The sequence below is a fragment of the Oreochromis niloticus genome, unplaced genomic scaffold, assembly GCF_001858045.2.
Source record: "Oreochromis niloticus isolate F11D_XX unplaced genomic scaffold, O_niloticus_UMD_NMBU tig00002321_pilon, whole genome shotgun sequence".
NCBI lineage: Eukaryota > Metazoa > Chordata > Actinopteri > Cichliformes > Cichlidae > Oreochromis > Oreochromis niloticus.
This window is the reverse complement of record NW_020327617.1, coordinates 12,711-39,174: the sequence shown is the minus strand read 5'-3', so window position 1 is coordinate 39,174 and position 26,464 is coordinate 12,711. Positions and strand designations below refer to the sequence as shown.

The window sequence follows — 26,464 nt, the reverse complement described above, 5'->3', positions numbered from 1 at the left end:
CACACACACACACACACCACACACACACACACCACACACAGCAGCAGCGCAGCAGAAGCAAGTGAACAAACAGGGGCTGTCATACAGTGTTTCCTGTATGTTTCTAGGTGGGTCAAAAGCTGGAGCTGCTTAATTTGAATCACCAATCAGAAGGCTATGTCTTTTTCCCGCCAAACAGGTGCACCTGTTTTTACACACGCAGCACAGAGACAGGTTTGTGCAGTTATTTTCATAGTTGAGGACTCCTCTCAAACAATGGCTTAATTTCCTTACCAGCTGCGCCACTGGGAAAGACAGTGAGCTCTTGGGAAACGGGTGATGAGCAGTCAGAATTAGATCGCGGTGAGAGGCAAAGAGCGCCGTTTTTTGGAGTTACAAACGTCGTGTAACTCAAACTAGGTGGACTAGAAGCATAATTCTTTACTGGGTGAATCAGCGGACTTTGGTGTACTTTGACTGCGATTTTCATTACTCTTTGTACATCCGTCGCTGAGATATGACGAGAGAAGAAACGGCAGACCTCAGATATGATTGGCTGGCTGGGAAGCTGGCAGAATATAGTAATAGTTGTGAAGCATAAATACTACATTTAGCAGAAATACTGTATTAAGCACAAAATCCTATAAAAAGCAGAAATACTATATAAGCACAAATCCTATAAAAAGCAGAATACTATATTAAGCATATAATCCTATAAAAATGGTATAAAAAGCAAAATACTGTAATATGATTTGGTAGAAAACTATAATTAATCAGAACACTATATTTGGGCAGAAATACTGTAATCAGCACATATACTGTAACATGAGAAATTCCTCCACTTAGTAGTAATACTATAACATAACACAAATGTTATGATGAGTTGAGCGGCTGGTACTCTGTGCAGTCAGCACAATCTGGAGCTGAACACTCTTAAAACTGTAGAGATGACAGTGGACTTCAGGAGACATCCCTCAACTCTGCCCCCCTCATCATATCAGACAGCCCTGTGTCGACTGTGGAGATCTTCAAGTTGCTGGGTACCACCATCTCCCAGGACCTGAAGTGGGAGACCAACATCAACTCCATCCTCAAAAAGACCCAGCAGAGGATGTACTTCCTGAGACAACTGGGGAAGTACAGTCTTCCCAGGAGCTGCTGATCCAGTTCTACACTGCAGTCATTGAGTCTGTCCTGTGCTCCTCCATCACAGTCTGGTATGGTGCAGCCACTAAACAGGACAGGTGCAGACTGCAGCGGACTGTACGGGCAGCAGAAAGGATCATCGGCGCCCCCTGCCCTCCATCCAGGATCTGTACCTCTCAAGAACCAGGAAACGGGCAGGGAAAATCATCACAGACCCTCACACCCTGGACACAGACTTTTTGATCTGCTGCCCTCTGGCAGACGGTACAGAAGCCTGCAGACCAGGACCACCCGACACAGGAACAGTTTCTTTCCCCTCCATCTCCCTTCTAAACAGTTGAACTGTCACACTGCTCCCACTGCCAGACTGCAACTGCACCTTATGTACATTCTGTAGTATTCATTCACTCATTTCATTTCTGTATTTTATGTATATACGTTTAGATTAGTTATTTATAGTTGGTTTACACAGCTTTGTGTATGTATGTGTATGCATGTGTAATGTATATATAGATACGTGTGTGTGTGTGTGTGTGTGCGTGTGTGTGTGTGTGTGTGTGTGTGTGTGTGTGTGTGTGTGTGTGGATTACATTGCTGTGCTCGAGAGCCACCATCTACCGGAACCAAATTCCTTGTATTTGTATGCACATATACTTGGCCAATAAACATGATTCTGATTGGCACAAAAACCATGATTTAGCAGAAATACTATGATTGAGCAGAAGTACTAAGATGTAGTAAAAGTACTTTGATTTAAGAGAAATCCAATTATAGAGGAGTAATACTTTAAAATGGGAGAAATATTGATACACACACAACATTCACAGAGCCTAAAGGGAAGAGTATTTGTGCCATGGAGTGTTAAGAAGAATCTGAGGTCCATATTAGAAAAGCTGGTAAAAAGTTTTCAGAATTGTAATAAATGATGAATATGAATTAGTGGTCTGTGATAGTGTATTAATTTGTAGGGCAAAAACCATGTTGTCCAAGGTGGAGTTGAACCCATGACTTTGGGGTTGCAGACCTGTGTCATTACCAGCTGCGCCACTGGGAAAGACAGTGAGTACTTGGGAAACAGGGTGATGAGCAGTCAGAATCAGATCGCGGTGTGAGGCAAAGAGCGCCGTTTTTTGGAGTTACAAAACGTCGTGTAACTCCAAAACTAGGTGGACTAGGAGCATAATTCTTGTACTGGGTGAATCAGCGGACTTTGGTGTACTTTGACTGCGATTTTCATTACTCTTTGTACATCCGTCGCTGAGATATGACGAGAGAAGAAACTGCAGACCTCAGATATGATTGGCTGGCTGGGAAGCTGGCAGAAATATATAGTAATAGTGTGATTAAGCATAAATACTACATTTAGCAGAAATACTGTATTAAGCACAAATCCTATAAAAAGCAGAAATACTATATTAAGCACAAATCCTATAAAAAGCAGAAATACTATATTAAGCAATATAAAAATCCTATAAAAATGGTATAAAAAGCAAAAATACTGTAGTATGATTTGGTAGAAAAACTATAATTAATCAGAAACACTATACTGGGTAGAAATACTATATTTAGCACAAATCTTATAAAATAGCAGAAATAGTATGATTCAGCACAACAGTAATAACTTAAACAGAAAAACTGGAAAAGCAAAATGGACAGCTGAAAAAATGCTGAACATGCTAAGGGTCCTTCAAATGTACTTGTTAAATGAAAAAAAAATTGAGCAAAAAAAGTGCAACAGTCACACAATCAGAAATATGGAAACACACATGCACAGAGAGACACACACAGGATCAAATTCAGTCAACCAGTCTAAATATATTGAATTTAAATCATACAATAAGATGCTCCCATAAAAACTCTGTCTCGCCCTCTCTTTCTCTCTCTCTGTCACACACACACACACACACACACACACACACACACACACACAGGGAGAGAGAAGTAAGTTTCTAGCTCAGTCAAGCAGCCTGGCAGCTGCTGAATTTGAATCCACCAATCAGAGAGCCTGTGCACTTTTTCCCGCCAAAACAGGTGCATGCAGCACAGAGAGACACAGGATTTTTGCAGTCTATTTCTCATAATGACGACTCCCCTCAAACAAATGACCATAATTTCCCAACTATAGGGGCTAGAACGGTCATTCTTACACCGTTTTGTTCAGAAGAGATGGGGGAATCTTAAAGTGTTGACAATGTATCATTAAAATATGAATTATTAAAGATATTTGACTTCTAATGCACCATAACTGAGTAGAGCAAAGCAAAAACTGCCTTGACTTGCCCTCAAACAACGCTTTCTAACTCTAAATCTATTTGGAGTATCAATATCATTTTTTCACCGTAAGAGACAGCAGGCTTTGGTGAACAATCATGGAAATTTTCAGGTCTCTGTGGAAATCCAACAAAAAGTTATGACGAGAGAAAAAAGTGGTTCATTTCCAGAGTTTGAAATCTGAAGAAATCTGAGCGAGGGACGAATTTCCTACGCTCAAACAAGTGTAACTCATCTCAGAACGGTAATAGGTGAGAAAAAAATTCTTGAATTGTGAGCGTCAGGAGTGTCTGAAGATATACTGGGACAAGCCTCATGTTTTAACTTCGCTTCGTTAAGGAGATATGACGATTCGAATATGCCTCTCATTACAAAAATCAAGCGGTGATTTTGAACAAACTCTCCATTGACTTTCTATGGAGAGTTTTCAGACTTTGTGTTGCTCTGAGGAGATTTGCCAAAATTCTATAAGTCTCACAACAATGATGGTGACATTTTCGGAAAGCCAGCAAAAATACCTACGTTTTGATGTATAATTTGTGGAAGTTGAGTGAAAATTGAGCAAGTAGCAAGAAGTTGTTCGGACATGAAGAGAAGACTGCGAAACCTACAGTGGCACACTGGAAGCCAAGTGCATAGCAACCATAACAACGCATGTATTTTGTGAAAAATCACAATTTTCCAACTCAAAACTTTAAGAGGCATAAAAATAAAACGGTAAAAGATTTGAAAAATCTGATTTATTCCTGAATAGCCCAATAATTTGAGAACATTTTAAAGTTTGAATGGTTGTTCTACGTGAAAGTAGGAAAAAGTAGTTAAGTTTCAAAAACAAGCAAAATTTAGCAGAATTGCAGAAGTTTCCCATTCATTTCAATGGGACAAATTAAAGGAAAAAAGTGGAATATTTTAAAAAGTATAACAGTAATAAACACCAAAAGATATAGCGATCATTAGCAGAAATAGCAGAATAGTTTAAAATTTGAACGGTGAAAATCGGCTGAAAATTGTGGAAGTAGTTAAGTGCCAAAAAAAGTGAAAAAGTGGCAACTAGAATAATAATAAAGTATAAAGAATAAAGAGAAACAGGAACTCAATAGTGTGGATGCTTAAAGCATCCACACAATAAAGAGAAACAGGAACTCAATAGTGTGGATGCTTAAAGCATCCACACAATAAAGTTTAAAGAGAAACAGGAAAACAATAGTGTGGATGCCTAAAGCATCCACACAATAATAATAAAGAATAAAGAGAAACAGGAACTCAATAGTGTGGATGCCTCCAGCATCCACACAATAATAATAACTAGAAAAATTTGCATTTCCTGCGAAAATGCAGTGTGAATGCTGTAAAGCTGAAGCTGTCTGCTGAAAACAGCTGAAAATTGCTAAAGAAGCTGAAAAAATCAAAGTCAGTATTTGAAAAGGTCTTGAAATTTTAATAACTTTGTAGAACCATATAAAGTTAACAAAAATGTAATAACTTAGCAGAAATGCAATAACTTTTAAGAAACATAACAATTTAGCAGAAATATTGTGGTTTACCAGAAGGTAAGACTCAGCAGAAATCTAATAATTTAGCAAAACATAACTTAGCAGAAGTAGTGTAACCTAGCAGAAATAATATAATTTAGCAGAAAATTAATAACTTGGCAGAAATATTACAACTTAGCAGAAGTGCTATAATTTTGCAGATATGTAATAATTAAGCCAAACTGTCAGCAGAAAATAGCTGAAAACGCTGAAGTAAACTCAAAGCTACTTGTTGTTCAACTGTGAAAAATTACCAGAAACATTAGAAAAGGAAAAACAAAAACAACCAGCAGATAAACAAATGTGGAACAAAACCAAGGTAAAATTGCAGAGTTTGTACAGCTGTTGAAATGTAAAAATGGCAAAAAAAAAAAAAAGAAACCCCAAAAAACAAGAAAACAAAAACACACAAACAGCATTTAGGTAATAAATGCACAAGATACTGTGGTCAGAGATAAAACAAACAAAAAATAAAATGTTATTGAAATTCCAAAGAGTGGCAGAAAGTTTAGAAAGTAGAAACACAGTAGTAGAAAAGTAAAACATTTGAATATTTATGCAAACATAAGATCAAAGATTACAATAATGGCATACAGAAATAAAAATACCATTTGGGACAATCAGAAAAATATTATTAGAAAATGCAAATCAAATGAATCTAAAATCTATACAAACAATTGAAGCATCTGTTAGAATTGTAAATATCTTTGTTTGCCATGTTTATGTTTATGTCCTTAAGATAGGAAGCCACATGATAGGCTATTAACTGCAAAAATATACACATATAAAAGCAGGAAGTGAAAGACAAAATATATTCTCTAATTTGCTGGAGTTTTGTGCACACACCGTATGTCAAGGATAAACAACATGCTTTTCTACTCTATCTGAGCACTCAAAGCACTTTATACAACTAATTCATTCAACCAATCACACAAGCACCTTTTCTAACCTTGTAAGTGCTCACTATCTGACATTCATACACATTCACACTCCGATGGATGCATCAAAGGGCAACATGGGGTTAGTATCATACCCAAGGATATTTGGCATGCTCCAGACTGGAGCAGATTGAGATCGAAACACAAACCTTCCAATTAGTAGCTGACCTGCTCTGACACCTGAGCTACAGCTACATATAGCACATGTAACTTTCAAGAGCTTTTTTTTTCAATTACAGCTTCTTGATTTGATAATAAATATGGTACCAAACTACAAAATACTGTTGAAATAAAGCCGACATTGGGATATATTTCAGGTATGGAGAGTCACACAGCTGAACAATTGATGCACATATTTAAAGAAACAGGGATGAAATAAAGAATATTTCCAAAACAGGGGTGCACCTGTTTTGGCAAGAATATTGTATGTTATGGTTCTACTCTGATCAAAACTCAAGTCAGCTGTGTGACCTCATATAAAATGATAAACAGAAACACATAGCACTGGATGAGACCTTCATGAACTTCATGAACTTTTCAAACAGACTTAATGGGTCAAACTATATGTCTGACCGATTATCTGTACATATTAGAGCAGTTTAAGCACAGATGTGGAAAACCACTGTTACACCTATTCCATACTCATGTACTTACTGACACCCCATACTAAGGCAGTATTCATACAAACACACTTTGAGCTTTCTTTATTTATCCTCTAAAACACTTTCTTTTTTTGCATTTTGAGGTTGTGTAATCTTTATAAAGAATATATGTAATGGTTCAATAGATTCTGATTTAAATGTCCATAATAATCAAATGATCATTATTGTGCATCCAACAATTCAAGATTTAGAGCTGTGTGTTTGTATGAATTCAGGTTGCTATGCTTATAGACTAAAATTACACTAATCCACTATTTACCCAAACAAGTTGCGTTGTTTGGGTAAATAGATTGGGTTTTTTCTACAACATAAATATTCAACAATCGAAAATACAAAACAATATATTTCCACATTAATCCAAAGCTCAGTTTCAAATGATATATCATATAATATCATATGATTTGATACTGATATTGTTTGTTAAATCTGGTGACACAAATAGAGTCAAAAATTCATTGTTGATGTGACATGTGACTCTTTTTACCTTTGACCAATGATGTGCTGCTAAAAAAAAATAAAAAAGATGTTATGAAAAAGATGTTTTTGTTTAGTAAAAGGACTGAAATTACATGGAAACTGTCACCTTAAAGCCTCATTTTAAATACCATCACAAACACGTTTTCCACACTGTTAACAAAGCCCCAGCATATCCGATCACTGCATCTAAATCAAAAAGAAGACAAAAACATATAAAATATAATTTACACAATGGAAGGCTTTTGATTTAAAAAAATAAGCTCAAAATAAATGTTACCTTTGAATATTTGTGGGAAAAATCTGATGCTACTCCAAGAATGCAAAGTCACACTGGAAACGATGACAGGCTTGCAACCCTCTGTCTTCCTGGAGTGAGGTGCCAGATCAGTAGCAGTGAGGTGACAGAAGTCGGTGTCTATAAGAGCGGTCAAACACTGACACTCTGTCCACTTGTGTAGAGTCTAAGAAGCTGAAATGCAGGCATGCAGGACGAGCTTGTTCTAAAAAAATACAGAAAAAACAACATTTCATTGGTGTTGAGGCATAAAAACTACAAACAAGTTATACAATGAGAAAATATTGAAATACCTCATAGGTGCTGCAGGCCAGAGCAATCTCACACCATGTGAGTGTGAGATTGGTGAAGATAGACACAAGCTCTGTGATGAGGTTTGAATATCTCAGTTTGGAAACTGAAAAACTCAGAAGACAGCAGTACCTGCACAGAGAGACAGAGTAGAAAAAAACACATAGATTTTTCATCCATAATGTGAATTAAAACTCACTCAAGTGCCAACTAGTTTAATCATTTGAGTGTGGAATTATTTATGAAATAAACAGGATTTAAATTAATTAATTGATTAAATTAAAAGCTCTGACATGTATTTTGTTTTTATCAAAGATAAAAAATCATACCTTTCTCTGCTCTGTAGATCACTGGACTCTGACACGAAGTACAGTTTCCTCAGTATGAGTCATCCTTGATGGTTTCAGAGGTGTTGACTGTGGCAGCATGGTGATGGTCTCTAGATTAGGCAGGAGCTCAGGTGATGTGATCTTCTCCACTGATGTCACACTGATATGAACTCAGAAGACAGCAATACCTGCACAGAGAGACAAAATAGAAAAAGCATAGATTTGTAATCCATAATGTGAATTAAAACTCAGAAAGTGTCAACAAGTATAATCATTTGAGTGTGGAATTATTTATGCAATAATCAGGATTTAAATTAATTAATTGAATTAAAAGCACTGACATTTTTTAATAAAGATAAAGAATCATACCTCTCTCTGCTCTGAGGATCACTGAGCATCTCTGACAGGAAATACAGTTTCCTCAGTATGAGTCATCATTGATGGTCTCAGAGGTGTGTAGTGTGGCAGCATGATGATGGTCTCCAGATCAGGCAGGAGGTCAGGTGATGGGTGTGTCATCTTCTCCATTGAAGACACACTGGTATGGCAGTTCATAAAACAGCAGTCTCCTTGTGGCATGTAGTTATCTGTGCAGTCCAGCACTGATGGATCAGGTTTGGCTCAGCAGTTCATGAAGATGGTGTTAAGATGTTGTTGTTTCAGCTGAGGATGGTGACGTTTGAAGCTTTTGCCACAAAGGACACATGACTGTGTGTGCCCTGTCTGAAGAAAATAAACCTACAAAACATAAAGTGCTTTAAACACTACCCACCCTCCCCACCCACCCATCTCAGCCCCCAAGTGTCAATATAATGTTGGTATGGGGTGCCAGTTACTAAATCTACTTAGTGCATCAGAGAGTATGGGCTACACCTAAAGCCCATGCTTTCTGATGTCTTTGTAGCTTTTTCCAGCTGCTCCGAGAATTCTGACTTGGCCTTTATCCACCCAAACCCAAACCCACCCGGATAAAGGCCAAGTCAGAAAATGGATGCAGAAACTTTCCATTTATATCTAAATCAGTTTTTATACACATTCTGTTAGCTCTAAAAGTATTTGTATTACAGAAATCTCTGGTAGCCTAAAGATAGTTTAAAACTTTTGACTTTTTTCTTTTACCTGTAAAACATGATCAACAAAAACTCATTCACCAAACAAACCTTTGATTCTACAAAATCTATTATAATCAATAAAATATAAATGTCTGCATTTATGCATGTGACCTATAATAAATACCTGCATTTATCTGGGATTTATTTATTTACTATTTAATAATTTGAAAGCCCTTTGAGGGGAAGCTCTCATTTCTTGAGATACATACATCACAGTAAAATAAACTATCAACAAAAGGAGAGGACAATTTACATCAATGAAAAAATGCATTTTAAAAGAGTAGATTTAGTAATTTAAAACATGAGGATAAAAAATAAATGATGTTGCTTTAATAAATGTTGCAGCACATTTCAGATCAGAGGTGCATGATAACAGAAGGGAGATGTTCCCTGCTCTGCATGAAGTTCAGCCATGATTTGGTGAAATGATTAATAACATTGCAATAAGAAAGGGTCTTCTGACAGACAGAGTAGGGAAGACAATTTTTTCAATGAAAAATCTTTTTCATGCTCTACAATCAGTAAACTCTGTAACAAACATGATCTGTAATTGTTTCAAAACTCACCAGACGACTTCATGATTGGCTGGAGGACAGGACACAAAACACAGGGTTGTGGTAACTGTAATATGTTCTCAGGACACCTGAATGGAGACTTTGCTGTGGCTGAGAAATAAAAATGAGGTCAAGCAGGGTGTTCTTGTCTGTAGTGGCAGAAGTGATCAGCTGTGAATACCCTCTCGACTGAAACTGCTCCAGAATCTGTTTTCTTCCACTCTGTAACTGGTTCTCATTAAAATCTCCACACACAATTATTGGGTGACAGTCCATTATTTCAAGTGAATCTAAAAGACTTACCAGGTTTTGCATGAATGGTGTCAAACTGTAGTCAGGAGGTCTGTACACAACAGCAATGAGCGCAGGGAATGGAGCCTGAACCTTCAACACTAAAAACTCAAGATCAGTGACATTATGCAGATACTGTTTTACCTGAACCTGAAAATGATTCCTCAAATACACAACAACTCCACCACCACTTCTCCTGGCCATGTGAGGAAAGTTTGTGTAGGACACATGTCTGTTGCGTTTGAACATGGTGTAGCCGTCCAAATGAAGACTGTCTGCAACAAAGGAGCCTTGGAGGTGAGACTCTGTGAGACACAAAACATCTGCTAAACACATTTCATGATGACTCTTGATGTCACTGATGTGAGATGGCAAGCCCTCCGTATTGTGATGGATCAGTGTAAGAGTGTCAGGTCTGCTGGCTGTTTCTCTGACCTGAAGAAGAGGCATTATTTCCTCAACACTGGCTTGTCTCATGGTTTGGAGCGCTGCAGTTACCTCAGGATTGGCATAAATCTTGTTCTCATCCAAGTCCTGCAAATAGAGTCCACTGAGAGACGTCACCCTGCTGAGAGCAACATAAGCCATACCTGGTTCAAAAATGTTCTTCATTGAAACTACAGCTGTCTGTGTTGTAAGACCCTGAGTTTTGTGGATTGTGCAGGCGAATGCTAGCTTTACAGGAAACTGTCTGCGTACCGCTCCTTTAAACTTCAGACTCTCCTCTGCTCTCTCAATGTAAACCAGATCATCAGATGCTGCATTAGCACTGCGGTTGTGTCTCATAGGCTGCCGGTTGTCCATTCTGAGCCCCAGTTTAATTATGTGTCCATCATTTTCAGATCTCACCACCTTTATCAGTATACCAAAAGCACCATTGACCAAACCGTTTAGTGTGTCCAAGTTTCTGGTCAGCATCACTCGGGCTCCTTCAGCGACATTCAGGGTGTCGGGTAAATCATTTCGCCCACCTGTAAATGGTTTGTCTCTTCGTGCCATTCTGCCTGTACGTTTATCCTTCTGGAAATCGTCTGCATTGATGATTATAATGTTTGAATGAAGCTTCTTGAGCGTATCTGTGTTGTGGGATTCAACATTCTTGTTGGTGGCATAAATGTGTAAGACCTCGATTGGACATTCTTCTGGTGCAGTCACAGCCTGTGACAACAAATCTCTGTCGCACTGAGAAAGCTGATCTGTCTTTTCTTTGACTCTAATCCTGTTCAACATCTCTGCAAAGGCCACATCATCTTTCTGACGCATGATCTCCGTTAGAGTGATCATCTGAAAATGTTCCTGCCACAGGTCAATCTGTTCTGGATCGTAAACGCAGAGAGGTTTAGACTGTCGCACTGGTGGCAGCTGGTAAAAATCTCCAACAGCTAAAACTGACATTCCACCAAAAGGTCTCTGAGTGCCTTTGATTTGTTTCAGTCTTGCATCCACATAAGCAAAAAGGGGTTTTGAAACCATTGAAATCTCATCAATAACAATAATTTCAGCATTTATAAGCTCAGATCTGACTTCATCCAGTTGGTTACCAAGTCCTTGAATGGGTGGTTTCAGACTCCTGGGTAGTTTGAGTAGAGAATGTAACGTAGAGCCATTGATAGAAAAAGCTGCTGTACCGGTAAATGACGTCAGTAAAACAGTTGGATTTGATATGTCAGCTTCTTCTGCATTAGCAGGCAGTCTGCTCAGGATCTTTGATGCTTCAGAGTGAATACATTTAATCAGATGCGATTTTCCAGTTCCTGCACCACCGTTGATATAGTAGAAAAATGGATCTGGGTTCAAACCACAAACTTGCTGAATACACCAGTCTCTTATAGCATAGAACACGCAGGCCTGCTTCTGGTTCAGATTCTGATACATTACACGTACCACAGCTGGATCGACTGCAGGTTGTTCTCTGACGGCTCTGATCTCTGTTACAGCATCAGACTGACGACTGTAGTCGGGGACATTCTCCTGTTCGTTCTCATCATCAGAATGTCTCTCAGGAAGATTCTCATCACATTGCAACCTCACAACTTCAGATTCAGGAGCAAGATTACACCATTCATCAATCACAACGTCCCTATTTTGTTCAAACTCTTCCAGTGCACTCTCAATATCCTCAGAGTTCTTCTCATACTTGTCTTTATTTCTCTTTACAACCCTTTTCACAGACTCACTGTGGTCTGAACATGGAAGTCGTACAAAACCCGAGTTGTAGAAGGACTGATAGGTTTGGAACCCTTGTGGTTTCAGTTCCTGCTCTGATCTGTGTGGAAGGTAAAGTCTCAACAGTCGACCATAATATTGCTCAGGATCTTTTTCTTGTGAGCTGTGGTAATACCTGATTATAGCTGGTTTATCATTCTTTCGCCTTTGTACAAATCCAAGCTGGTTTAGAAGAGGAAGCACATCTTTTCCTTCATTTGGACCACTCACCAACCGGCACAGGGCAGCAAAATCAGCCAGCGACATTTCCTCATATTCTGGTGTCTCAGGTCTGCATTTGTATTTATCAGCCAAACTTGTCATCCAAATATTACAACTGTCATGTGTTGTGGTTTCCAGATAGCTCATGGGGCGACTCATTTTTACCGGGTTATCATCTGTTGGTACAAATACAACACTGCGGGAACATTTTTTCATTTTTAGGCCACAGACACGAGTCACACACTCCTGTGCACTGATTTCTCTCTTTTTTGAGTAAGCCTGCATCACAGCTCTCATTTCATCACATTCATTGACCGTGTTCTTTGCAGAGTTGTCAATAACTGTCTTCAGGTATTCAGAGAGGCCAGATTCTTTCTTCGTTATATATTTACAGAGATATTCTATACATGAATAGGCATTCAATATGAACGAGACATCTAAATTAGAGTTCCAGGCTTCAAGCAGGTCTGGGTTGTAATTGTTGATCCAACAGTCCTTTGGGTCACGTTTCAGAATAAGAGCCGTTTTCTTGTTTATGTCTTGGAGGCATTGTTCATACTCATTCATTGTCAAGTTGCATTGTGACAGAATCTGCTCTATGGTGAGGGAAGCAGCTTCAGGTTCCTTCAGCAGGTTCAACAAAGGTCTGAGTTTGGCTTTTGCAGCTTCAGTGTCTGAATCCTCATCCTGTCTCACAATCATTGTTCTTGTGGCTGGTGGTTTTGGAAACCCAAATCTACAACCAGAGTTCACACTCTTAAAGCATGTTTTTGTGTGGTTTTTGCTGTGCTTTTGTAGTTCAGCAACTTTTTTGTGCAGTTCAGGCTGTTTTTCTGGATCAGGGAGTTGAGCTGAGATGTATCTGTCCACAAAGTCACAGACAGTTTGGTCATCATCCACATCTACTTCTACCTTTTCTCGAATCCACAGCAACATGTGTATATGCGGACTACCTCTGTGCTGGAACTCAACTCTGTAAAAGTAATCAATGATTTCACCAAGGGGCTGTGCAGGAGAAAAAAGCAAATCTCTGAACAAAGCCTCAACACGCTTATCAAACATTCGCATGGTGGTTACTGGATTTGATCTTAGAATTTCACACTTTTCTGACCAGTCCAGGGCTTCAAAATCAACCTCTTCACCTTGCTGTCTCTTTATTGCTTGAATCACTTCAGGCCATCTCATCTCAGCAGCAGAGAAAGTGACAAAGAACTGAGGTGTTCCTATTTGGCGAACCATACTGAATAGATCTCTGGTAGTTTTCTGCCAGTAAGCTGGAGTTCCTCTGAGTGGCTGCATAAATCTGATTGCATCTTTATTTCTTACCAGCTTCTCTACTTCTGTCTTACTTTGTAACATTCCTGATGTGATTTTGCGTCCATCTTTGGTCATAGTTTTACCTTTCCTTAGCTGTATTGTCATGCTGGAATTGGCCAAGTGTATTTCAGTGACAAACTGTGAGAAAAACAGGTAATTTGTATCTTTAGCAAATCTTGCATCAATGTTGAAAAGCCTTGACTTGAAGTAAGCACTCGGTGTGAGTTTAAGACGTCTCTTTTCATCCAGTGTATTCTGACCAGTAGGAAACTGCACAGGAAATGCCATGGCTTCCAAATGAGGAGTTCTGAAGAAGCTAACAGGATTGTTTCTTTCTGCAGGTGCCACACAATATGTGTTATCAGTGAAAGAGAGAATCTCTTCTGAAATGTCTACAGGCTGCAGGCAACTTTCTAGAGCAAAACCTCCATTGTTCAAATCACTTTCTGGTTCCTCTGGATTTTGTCCCTCTGGCTGTTCATCACAGGATTGCATATTAATATCTTGTTCACTTTCAGACTCAGTTTCACACAAAAGGGCATCTTTTTCATAGTTGTCAATTTCCATTAGATCTGCTTCATCATAATCATCACTTCCCATGCTGGCTTCATCACTGCTGTCATCATCAGGTAACGTTGGATCACAAAGCAATGCATCATCTCTGATAACAATATCTGTGTACTGTGGATGAATCTGTTTGAGTTTACGCAGGGCTTGGATCAGTTTAGACCAGGTGACAGTCTGGAACAGCTGATGGCCTTTGTAGCACAGTCGTCTTTTCAACTTGATCCTCATTATCTGCGATTGGCTTCTGAGCCGAGGTAAAGAGTCAACTGTTTGTTGGACCTCAGATGGTACACACACCACATTACCACGTATGAGTCTTTGTCTGCCCTTTGGAAGTGGAATAATCTTAGCAAATGGTATGCATTTGGCAATCAGATGTCTCTCCAGAATGTTGAGATCACACAGTTCAGCTGGAATATCCTGAAGTTCTAAACCGTTAACAGCAGCAAGCCTTGGCATGCGTCCACTTTTGAGGGAACTGTGACACGTGTGACAGATATACTCCTTTTTTCTCTCAACAGGAAAGCTGCAGTGATCATTACATGCTTCATCACACACATGAACAAATTTACCAGTTAGACACTGCTGAGCTACAGTTTGGTGTTTTGAGTAATTTGTTCTTTTGCAGATTTTAACCTGATTAGGAAAAGAAGCTTTTAGACAAACAGTACAAACATAAGATGGTGCTGACTTAATGTTTGACCTGAAACAAGATATGGCCTCATTCATTAAAGTGTTATCTGGATGACACTGTAAACTTTCAGCTGGTCGATGCATCTGACGATATTTTCTCTTTATGTTCATTGCACATCTGATATTATGCATCTGTCTAAAAGAAAAACCGTTCCAATATTTTACTCTCATTCGTTCTCTCATATTGTCCTTGTGATGCTGCTGAAATTGTGTCTCTTCTCCATAACGTTTGACGATGTAAGATCGTTTTTTCTGTTTAAATTTTTCACTGTCTTTATATAGGTTATAAACATATGACCTCATGTAAGCTTTATGCTTGTCTCTGAATTCAGCACATGTTCTGTAAGCCCTTCTTATACGTTCTTTCTGCTTTTCTCTGAATACAGGAGACTCTCTATATGTTCTTCTTATAATGTCCTTCTGCTTTTCTCGAAATACAGGAGACTCTTTATATGTTCTTCTTATATACCCCTTCTGCTTTTCTCGAAATACAGGAGATTCTCTATATGTTCTTCTTATATATTCCTTCTGCTTTTCTCGAAATACAGGAGACTCTTTATATGTTCTTCTTATATACTCCTTCTGCTTTTCTCGAAATACAGGAGATTCTCTATATGTTCTTCTTATATGTTCTCTTTGTTTTTCTCTAAATATGGGACTGTCTTTATATGACCTTATGACACGTTCTCTTTTTCTCTCTCTAACATTAGCACTTTCTCTATAGATCCTTCTCAATTGCTCCTTCTGTTTTTCCTTAAAATCATCCCTTTCTCTATAGATCTTTCTCAAATGTTCTGTCTGTTTCTCTCTATATGTAGCATTTATTTTATACAGATTATTTTTGTACACTCTCTTCTTCTGTCTATGATCTGGATCATTAGACTTTCTACTAGAATTTTTTTTCTTTGCCTTAAAGGTTTCATCAAAAGCGTACATCTGCTGTTCTTTCTTTTTCTGATTTTCTTTTCTTTGTGGTAGTGTTTGTTGGGCCAATGATCTTCTCCTAAATCTTTCCCTTCGGTGTTTATTACGTTTTAGTAGGTTATGTGAGAGTTCCTGTGTTGTCTTAATTGAACAGGAGGCAGTGTTTGAATCATTCTGAGGAACAGCATCTGATATTACCTGAGTTTCTCTCACAGAAGATGCAGAGGTTTCTTTCTGTAAATAATCAGAAGGACGATTCTTGTTTTCAGTAGCAGCTGTCTCATCTGAATAATCCACTCTGGATGGTGTCACTTCAGTGATTACAGTCTCCGTAACAGTTTTCCGTGTCTGCTCAGTGGTTGTTTGGGAATTTAATTCATGGACAGGTTCATTTAAAGCTGCGGCTGGAACACTTGCAGCGGTTTGTCTGTATTCGGTGGTTTGATTAGCATGTCTTTGGTCAGCAGCGTTTTCACTGTGAAACTCGACAGGCTGTAGCTCATAAGTGCTGGTTGGTGCGATGCTAAACATTCGGTACAAGCATTTGATCCTGTCAATCATGTCGTTAAGACGTGTGAATTTTAACATAACTGCAGTTCCACCACTTACAGCTAGCGACAATGGCATTCCTGTAGACTTACGTGAGTGAGGGTCAAAATATGCGTATTCACCTGAAGTCAGCCTGCAAACTGCAATGACGTTTCCTCCCATGACTAGCAAAGCATAGCGAACCGCTGAAGCCAAACACTGTAGTCCCTGTTCAAGGCTCGGAAGATGATCTGTACCATCAAATGCGCCGTAATGAGCAAACTGAGACATGTCCACTTGATACTTGTGTCTGCGGCTGCTGACCACTGTGGGAAGCTCATCGCAGGCTAGAAACACACTGTTCACAAACCTCTTTCTGGCATCTGAATGCATGGCATGGCCTTTGTCCAACACACTGTTAAGATCTGCTCTTGTAATGAATTCATCCTCGTGTAAGAATGACAGGAAAACCAAACTGTTCGCCATGCATTGCTGATTCCTGTACTTTCCATACTTAGGAGAGGCCTGGCTTCGGGATGCACAGATGCTACTCACTCGTGGACGACTTTCACTGTTTGTAACCTGTGCATGAGATGGTCCTGGAGCTTCTCCATCATGCTGCGTTTGCACAGTTACCTGGGGTTCAGTCTGAATTATCTGCTGTACTTTAGCATTTGGCACACATGCTGAGCGAACACCTCTCTTTACCACATCTGCATAAGACACTGCGGCTGTCTGAGCACTGCTCTGCACTTCTGGACTGGGAATACTTGTAACAGACACCTTTACCTGCTCACCGATCTCAGAAACATTTACCTGTTCTCGCTGCTTTTGCCATCTAAGCTTCTGGGACTGCGACCTTTGACCTTTTCTTGGCATTTTGTTGAAGTACAAACTGGAACTTATATGTATACACAAATGTAAACAAAAGTTAACCTGTAAACACTGAAAAACTAATGACTTTAATGACTATTAAATCAGAGATTTATCAGAATTAATGTAAAAGGCTGACTTAAATACAAACTCAATATAAAAGTCCTTTGAAAACACTTTGGTCTGTTTTATTGTAACTTTTTTTCAAAAACTGTATATTATTACTTATATTTTTCTTTAACCAGACTGGATAACAAATAGGTCTATACTTCTGTAATGTAATATGCAGAATAAATCTCAACAATCAATCAACAGGCTATAATAAAACTTAACTTTTAAGTAGACTGTGTAAATCTTTCAGATATTTAAATTTTAAAGCAAATATGAGCTGTGATGGTGTGGTGATCAGATGACAGGCAATGGGGATTCTTCAGCTGGATGTTCTGCAGCAGCCAGGAAACAGGAAGTCTGGGTTCTCAGGACAGCCTCTAGATGATAACTGTAATTGAATACTTACACTGAGTGACAAAAAAGGGTTTGTCCTTAAATAATAATAGTATAAACTTGTAGTCAAATGTTATAACCAATGAAACAGACTTGAAAAATGTATTTGAATCAAATTTAATATTTATGTGAATATAACAGTCTGAATTACAAAATAACCAGATTATCTTACTACAAATATATCTAAAAAAAGGTGTATATAAGTTTATATAATTTATCAAATTGCACTTGTAAGCCAAACTATCAGTGTTTATTTCAAAGTGTAATGCAAAATTAAAATGACAAATGTAGGTCTCTGTAAGTAGTTTCTACAGTGAGTTCTACTGTACTGTATATTCAACTTTTTACTTGTAATTTCCAGCAAAATGAGTGGATATGAAAGTTTAATGACAGGAAAGAAGGAGCCGTGAGAGCGGAGATCTCTCCGAATTCTGAAAACAGATCGATGAAGTTGCGGTAACTTCAATTCCAAAAACTTGGTTTCTTCTCAAACTTGGTTTATCTCAAACTTGGTTTATCTCAAACTTGGTTTATCTCAAACTTGGGTTTCTCAAACTTGGGTTTCTCAAACTTGGGTTTCTCAAACTTGTTTTGCTTTTCAACTCAGGTTCAAGCTTGTCAAATTAGATAGAGCTCATGGCGGAGAAATGACAGAAGATAGAATGGCTTGTCAAAAAAGATGGAGCAGGGAGAGGGAGAGTGATAGGACAGACTGAATTGCTTGTTAATGATAGAGGGAGAGGGTTTTCTGCAGCAGGTCACCTGTAAGACAGAAACAAAATGGAATTAGACACACTTCCAATAAACCTGGCTTTACCGTATTTTTCAGACTATAAGGCACATTTAAAAGCCTTTAATTTTCTCAAAAATAGACAGTGCACCTTATATATGGTTGCGCTTACTGACTTCAAACCAATTCTATGTGGTACACGGCACTCAAAAATCTGTCAAATGTTTTAGTATGTCTTTGGTAAGCTACAAAGCAGCACCACTTGATGTATTGTCGGAGCATGGCTACCATAGTCAGCACCCTCGTAGAGTAATTCGTACTGTGCTTCAACATAATATGGTGTGTGTGTGTATAAGGGCCTGGCACCTGTTGAGAGCCATGCTTATGAAGCAGATTTCAAACTGATCAATCCACATTCATCAATACACAAATCCTGAAAAGTGAGTGAATTGTTTTGTATTTTATGTCTTACAACTGAACAATGTTGAGAGTTATTGTAAATGAGTTGAATAAAGTTTGGCTTATCTGTTTTGTTTGACTTAATGTGCCTTAGAATTTAGTGTGCCTTACAGTCCGAAAAATACAGAACATATATATCATTACACACTGAAGAGTTGTACAGTACATTATTAGATTCAACTGAATGAAAATGTTTAACATATGGTGGAACATTTCTAAGGACATTTTTACATTCTATTAACACAATAAAAACAAACAGTCTGTAAACCAAGATGTGGTGCTACAGTAACTTACTGTAAACATTATATGGTCAAGCTAAACCCACACAATGAAGTTAGAGCAGACAGTTTCAGACCACCTGCTTTAAACACTTCACATGCACTCAACTCAAACTTATGACACATCACATGTTCCTAAATGCCCAAAGGTCTCAAATTCCCATTTCTGTGTGTACTTACCTGGTACAACAGTATATCATAATGTCTGGGGAGCCGTTAACATAAAAGTAAAAAATAATTTACTCAGTATGACTTTTGGCAAAATGAAAAATTTGGAGACAGATGACTCCTATACAGCAGTTTCTACATATTTCAGTCATATATGGGGCATGTTTAATACACACTCCGCTAAATCTACAATAAAATCAGCATGGCCGATATTAGGGCCTAATTAAAAATGTAGTATGATGATAAGAGAGATCTGTAAGTCTGGAAATGTTTACATAGACTTTTCTAGGATTTGATGATTGCCAAGAGCTGTGCTGACTCACAGCACTAAACTGAATCTCCTATAATGAGAAACATTTGCCAGCACTGCACATCAGACAAACCTTTACTTACCAGACTTGAGACGATCAGATCAGCAGTCTAGAGAAAGGAAACAATACATCAGATCACTGTTTGATGATTCAGACTGTTGAGCCTCTTCACACACAATCCAATTTACTATGACATAAATTAACTAGTAAAATCCTCAATTACTTTAAGGCTTTATGAGCTTACTGTAGTGTAAATAGGAGATAAATGAACTACACCGTCTCAAATGGCATGTGTAATAAAAGCATTCATTACTACAGAAATGCAAAGAATAGCCACCAATATTTGTTGGCACAAGTGCGGGATATACCAAATATTTCCTACACAGAAGCTTTGTGGCTCCAACATTTTCTACCACAAGTCAGTGCTAATAAAGTGTGAAAACCAAAACTTTTAAAAATGTAAGATACAAAGTAATTATATAAATCAGAAGCAACAGAAAACCTCATGTCTGACATGAATATGTAAATCTTAAAATACATTTAAATATTAACATGTTACAATAGCAGAGGTGCACCATGTTTTGTAATTAAAATTAAATGTCTTAAAATATTACACTAAAAAGTCATTTCATTGTACCCGTTGCTAGGAATATTTATGAATTTTGCAGTGTACCTTTTTGGCAACCTTTCTAGTTAATTTTAAAACACATTATATTCACTAAATAAGTAATAAACCAATTGGACACAGTGGCTGTAATGTACCTAACAATGTCCACTCACACCTCTGGTTCTCTTCGTTTTTATTATTGCTTAACTGTTAAAGCTATTACTTATACCGAGTCAGGCAAAATACTTCTACAGTGTTCTGACTTTAATGTAATACATCAGCAGAATTTGAGAGACAATATAAATCAATACCTGTGCAGCTCTTAAGTATTTGAGCAACCACTTATACTGACTCTCCTAAAACACTTTAATTGTTTTGTCTGCTACTTAAATCCACAAACATAAGGAGAAAATGAACCACCGTATAAAGACATCTGACATTTAACTATGTTTGGATTTGATAAGCCATAAGAAATTTAAATCATACATAAATGGCCTATTAAACTTCAGGGACATTTTCAGGGAGAGTCAGAGGCCCTGTGTGGGGGCTTTGCTGCCACAGGTCACAAATCCTGTGTTTTTGCCAATCAGTAAATGGAAACATATCACAAAAAGTCAAACTACTGTATGTAATTCGACAAATGTGCTACACAATGCCAGGTTTATACTGCTTCAGTTACAATCACTGTTTACTTACCAGCAAAGGCAAAACCAAAGATCTCTTTCACTCTGTGTTACAAAAGACAAAGCACAAAAATACAAAATGAGACAACTCAAATCAGCATCTGAGTCAATACTACATAACTCTGTAGTCCAAAAGATTCAGTACACTTCTTTGTTTACCACAGCAACAAACAACTCATCTGTTTTTTCTACACCTTATTAAAGATTACTGTCTTCATTAAGGTAATATGTGGTTTCATCCATTTGCCACACGTTTCTCAGTTATGTGATAGCTCTATTAGTTTGGTTCTATTAGATAACACAGTAGATTTAATAAGCAATGATTTGCTACACCTAGCACTGCACACTTTATCAAATTCTGACATCACAATTTCAAAGCATGAGCAATCATAAATGAAAGCTTGGATGATATATTTGTAGGCTTCAACATTCGAGTTGGTCTGCATTCAAATTCTGCTTCCTAAAAATATTATCACCTGCACACAGCATCATTTAATATGCTGTTGTTTTAAATATCTACATATCATATTTATAATATTAATGGTGCACTGCTGCATTTTATTTATTTGAAGGTGGCCTTTTTTAGATTTCATTAATTTTTTAATGAAGTTAAACAGAGCTGCAGGTGTAGGTTTTATTTTAAAAAAACAACCTGCACAAACAAGTGTTTGTTAAACAGTTCTTAAAATTTAACTAAAAAAATAAAATTAATTAAAAAAAAAACAAACTTCTTCTTGTTAAGAAATGTTATTATTCTTATATTATATGTTTTATCCTCACTCACTCTCTCTCCCTTCAACACAGACACACCCGCACAGGCACATGAATCTTTTTCTCCCGGCCTTCAGTCAGAGGCGGTAAAATGGCTCCTTTGAAGTTGCCGACCCTGCTGCTTCAGCAGCTAATCAGTGGTTCTGAAATGGCGGCTCATTACCTTATAACCTAAAGAATGAGGCTGTTTTAACTGACTGATTTGTGAAGAGGAGAACTAACTTCAGCTTCCCTAAGAGACTCAGAAACACTAACACACCAAATGAACCAGATACAACACAATAACTGTATTAAACAATCAAATGAACCATATTAATTTCACACTAGGCCTATAGGAGCTAGGCTAGGCTAGGCTAGTTAGCGCTTAGGTTATCAGGGCTAGCATACCAAACACTCCTTTTAAATACTAAAATTACAACGTTTCACTAAAAAAGCAACCATTGTGTTACTTTAACATGACTTATACTTCGACTGGCTTCATAAGTCACTAACAACAACTCGGTAAATCACTCAAACAGCTTATACACATTTAATTTCAGAGAAGAGAGACAGAGAGGCAGCGCTTACCGGCAGGGATCAAGCAGAGAGTGGGCGGAGATTCAGTAGTCAGCCGTAGACGTAAAAAAGAGGCATTCACGGGTAGTGGGAAACTTCGCCATTACACAAAATTGGCATTGAAAACGTGAAAAATATATGTAGATTTAAATATTATTATACTAGATTTTTTTGCAACAAAAAACAACTAGCAGAAATTTAATTCTATAAGTTTAATAAATGTTTCAAACAGGATTCTTTGAATTTGAAATAATGGTTAAAAGACATAAATAAACATAAGGTCATTATGTTAAAATGTACTGTATTATGATAGATTTATGTAACTGACTGCAGTAATAAGAACAGTCTTCAGGACAGTAGGAGCTGCAGAGGCTCATCTCACTGCTCTGCAGGACTCAAGAGGTTCAGGCGGTCCTTTAACCCCACTGTCATGAGACTTTTTAACAGTGACCCCTGAAATGTTCATTGCACATTTATTTCTTTTTTTCTAAATCATAATGGTTGTAATCATATAAACTCCCCCTTGTGGGACTAATAAAGGTATATCAAATATCAAATTCTGACCTAAATGGACTTGCACCCACTTGTTCACCCACAGTGCGGTAAAGCTACAGCGTGGACAACTACAGTGAGGTAAAGCTGTGGCTGTCTCCAACAAGACTCTTCAGTGAAAGTTTTAAAGACAACCATCTAAACTATAGCTTTAACAGTTACACTTTCTGAAACCACATGTTAATGTAAAAATCATATTTGTAAGAAAATCGGTTTCACAGAGTGGAAACCTGTTAATACACAAAGACTTGTTCTGAACTATCAGTAATTAGTGCAGGGGTGGCTTTTACACACACACACACACACACACACACACACACACACACACACAAAACACAGTAACAGAGAGAGAGAGAGATACACGCTTCAGCCATAATTTCATAACCATAGGGGCTACAACTGTCATTCTTAGACCGTTTTGTTCGGAAGAGATGGGGGAATCCTTAAGTGTTATGTATTTAAAATAAGATTATGAATTATTAGAGATATATGACATAGATGATTGGTTGGCTTAGGAGCCAAAAAGGCATCAAAATGCAAATTTTAATGTCCCAGTCCTCAGAAATGATTGGCTGGTTGTGAAGTCGTGCAGGTCCTGATATGTAAATTTGAATATTACAGTGCTCACAGAGGATTAACTCCCTGGGGAGCTGGCAGAAATATATAGAAATACTATCATTACCCAGAAATACTGCATTTAGTTGAAATACTATGTTTTAGCACAAATACTATAAAATGGCAAAAATACCATATCAGAAATACTGTATTTGGTAGAAATATGTTTTAGCAGAAATATTATAGTTAGCACAAATATTATAAAATAGCAGAAATATTATGATTTAGCAGAAATACTGAAAAGCAGCAGAAAATCTATGATTTAGCACAATAGTAATAATTTGCATAGAAATATTGGAAATACAAAATGGAAAGCTGAAGAAAACCTGAATATGGTTAGATTTGTTAGAAAAACTATAACTAATCAGAAATCCTATGTTTTAGAACAAATACTATATTTTGCACAAATCTTATAAAATAGCAGAAATAGTATGATTTAGCAGAAATGCTGTATTTAGCACAAATACTGAAAAGCAGCAGAAATGCTATGACTGAAGCATAAAAAAATTGCCAGCAGGGATCAGGGTATTATACTATTATTTGGCAGAAATACTATATTTAGCAGAAAACCTATAAAATAGCAGAAATGGCATGACTTAGCAGACACACTGTATTTAGCATAAATACCAAAAAAAGCAGAAATATTATGATTTTGCATAATTGTAATAACTTAAGTAGAATTATTTGAAAAGCAAAATGGACAGCTGAAAAAATGCTGAACATGGTTAGGTTTCATCAAGTGTAGTTGTTCAACTGTGAAAAATTCACAGAAATAAAAAACAAAAAAAGAAACAAAAAAAGACATAACAGCGAGCAGATACACACAATTACAATTATGGACACATATGGAAACACAAATGCACAGAGAGACACACACACAGGATGTAATCCAGTCAACCAGTCTAATATAATGAATTTGAATCCTACAATGAGACGCTGCCATAAAAAGGGTCTCTCCCTCTCTCTCTCTCTCTCTCTCTCTCTCTCACACACACACACACACACACACACACACGCACACACACATACACACAAGGAAGTGAACAAGGGCTGTTAATGGTCCTGCCTGTATGTTTCTAGGTCAGTCAAATTGCCTGGAGTTGGTCCATTTGAATCCACCAATCAGAGAGGCTGTTTATGTTTTCCCGCCAAAACAGGTGCACCTGCTTACACACACGCAGCACAGAGACACAGATCTGCTTCTTTCAGTCAATTTCACATATTGATGATTCTCCTCAAACAAATGGCTATAATTTCCTAACCGTAGGGGCTAGAACAGTCATTCTTACACCGTTTTGTTCAGAAGAGATGGGGGAATCTTCAGGTGTTGACCATTTATGAATAAAATATGAATTATTAAAGATATATGACTTCTAATGTACCCTAACTGAGTAGGGGCGAAGAGAAAACTGCCTTGACCTCTCCTCAAACAACGTTTTGTAACTCTAAATCTATTTGGAGCATCGATATCATTCTTTCACCGTAAGAGACAGCAGGCTTTGGTGAACAATCATGGAAGTTTTCAGGTCTCTGTCGAAATCCATCAAAAAGATATGACGAGAGAAAAAAGTGCCTCATTTCCAGAGTTTGAAATCTGAAGAAATCTGAGCGAGGAACAAATTTCCTACCCTCAAACAAACCCAATTCATGGCCAAATGGTAATAGGTGAGAAACAAATTCTTGAATTGTGAGCGTCAGGAGTGTCTGAAGATATATTGGCACAAGCCTCATGTCTTAACTTCGCTTCGTTCGGGAGATAAGACAATTCGAAAATGCCCCTCATTACAGAAATCCAGCGGTGATTTTGAACAAACTCTCCATTGACTTTCTATGGAGAGTTTTCAGACTTTGTGTTGGTCTGAGGAGATTTGCCAAAATTCTATAAATCCCACAACAATGATAGTGACATTTTCTGAAAGCCAGCAAAAATACCTACGTTTTGATGTATAATTTGTGGAAGTTGAGTGAAAATTGAGCGAGTAGCAAGAAGTTGTTCGGACATGAAGAGAAGACTGCGAAACTTACAGTGGCTCACTGAAAGCCAAGTGCATAGCAACCATAACAACGCATGTATTTTGTGAAAAATCACAAAGATGAAACTCAAAACTTAAAGAGGGATAAGATGAAAATGGTAACAGATTTGAAAAAGCTGAATCATACATCAATAAGCCCAATAATTTGTGAACATTTTAAAGTTTGAATGGTTGTTCTAGGTGAAAGTATTAGGAAGTAGTTAAGTTTCAAAAGCAGGCAAGTTTTAGCAGAATTTTGGAAGTTTTCCATTCATTTCAATGGGACAAAAAATTGCATAAAAAGCTTAATATTTTAAAAAGTATAACAGCAAAAAATACCAAAAGTCATAGCACACTTTAGCAGAAATAGCAGAATAGTTTAAAATTTGAACGGTGAAAATCGGCTGAAAATTGTGGAAGTAGTTAAACAGCAAAAAACGTACGGAAGCAACTTGAAGAATAATAATAATAATAATAATAAAGAATAAAGAGAAACAGGAACTCAATAGTGTGAATGCCTACAGCATTCACACAATAATAATAAATCCGACGAATAGTAATATGTGTGCCTCTTGTCATAGGCACACATAACTAGAAAGCGAAAATTTCAGAAGAAATTTTATGTGTGCCTATGCCGCTGCTATTCAGTGTAGTTTGCCATTCATACAGCTACAGAGAGCAAAACTCAGAAGAGCACCCATTCTCCACCATGAACTATGGTAAAAACAAACACCGCTCACGCTTCACAGATAACAGCTTACAGTTTTGTGTAAAGATGAAGTTACTTCGTACAGCGCCGATTTGCAGACGCTGTGCACACAGGTTCATGAGCAGAAGTCCCATTGTACCACGGCAGATCCGACAATGTTTGCATGAACACGCTTTGAAGCATTACGTTATGGACCACTTTTCACACATGGTTGGTGTACCCAAACAGCCGGCTGTAGCTTTTCAACTCACAGCCCGACACACACCCAAAAACAGCCGAGAGAGCACAGACTACGCCCGAGAGG

General features: G+C 37.7%; 1 protein-coding gene and 1 long non-coding RNA gene across 2 annotated transcripts; both read right to left on the bottom strand.

Annotated features, from left to right (window-relative positions):
- Positions 1-4,830: 4,830 nt before the first annotated feature.
- On the bottom strand, positions 4,831-8,334 carry LOC102078023 (uncharacterized). Its single transcript, XR_002061111.2, has 5 exons — positions 8,290-8,334; positions 7,921-8,108; positions 7,594-7,723; positions 7,283-7,505; positions 4,831-7,191 (listed from the first exon to the last, which is right to left on the bottom strand). It is a non-coding gene; the product is annotated as an uncharacterized LOC102078023 (long non-coding RNA).
- A 4,131-nt stretch (positions 8,335-12,465) lies between these two features.
- Positions 12,466-23,551, bottom strand: LOC109201108 (uncharacterized). The gene is made up of 5 exons (XM_025904525.1): positions 22,285-23,551; positions 20,960-20,991; positions 19,739-19,765; positions 15,587-18,472; positions 12,466-12,480 (listed from the first exon to the last, which is right to left on the bottom strand). Exons 4-5 carry the CDS (start codon positions 17,210-17,212, stop codon positions 12,466-12,468), a joined length of 1,641 nt encoding a protein of 546 aa, XP_025760310.1. The 5' UTR covers positions 17,213-18,472; positions 19,739-19,765; positions 20,960-20,991; positions 22,285-23,551.
- Between the last annotated feature and the right edge of the window lie 2,913 nt (positions 23,552-26,464).

Excerpts from the sequence above, each read along its gene's own strand:
- LOC109201108 (XM_025904525.1), bottom strand. The coding sequence starts at position 17,212 with ATGCCAAGAAAAGGTCAAAGGTCGCAGTCCCAGAAGCTTAGATGGCAA.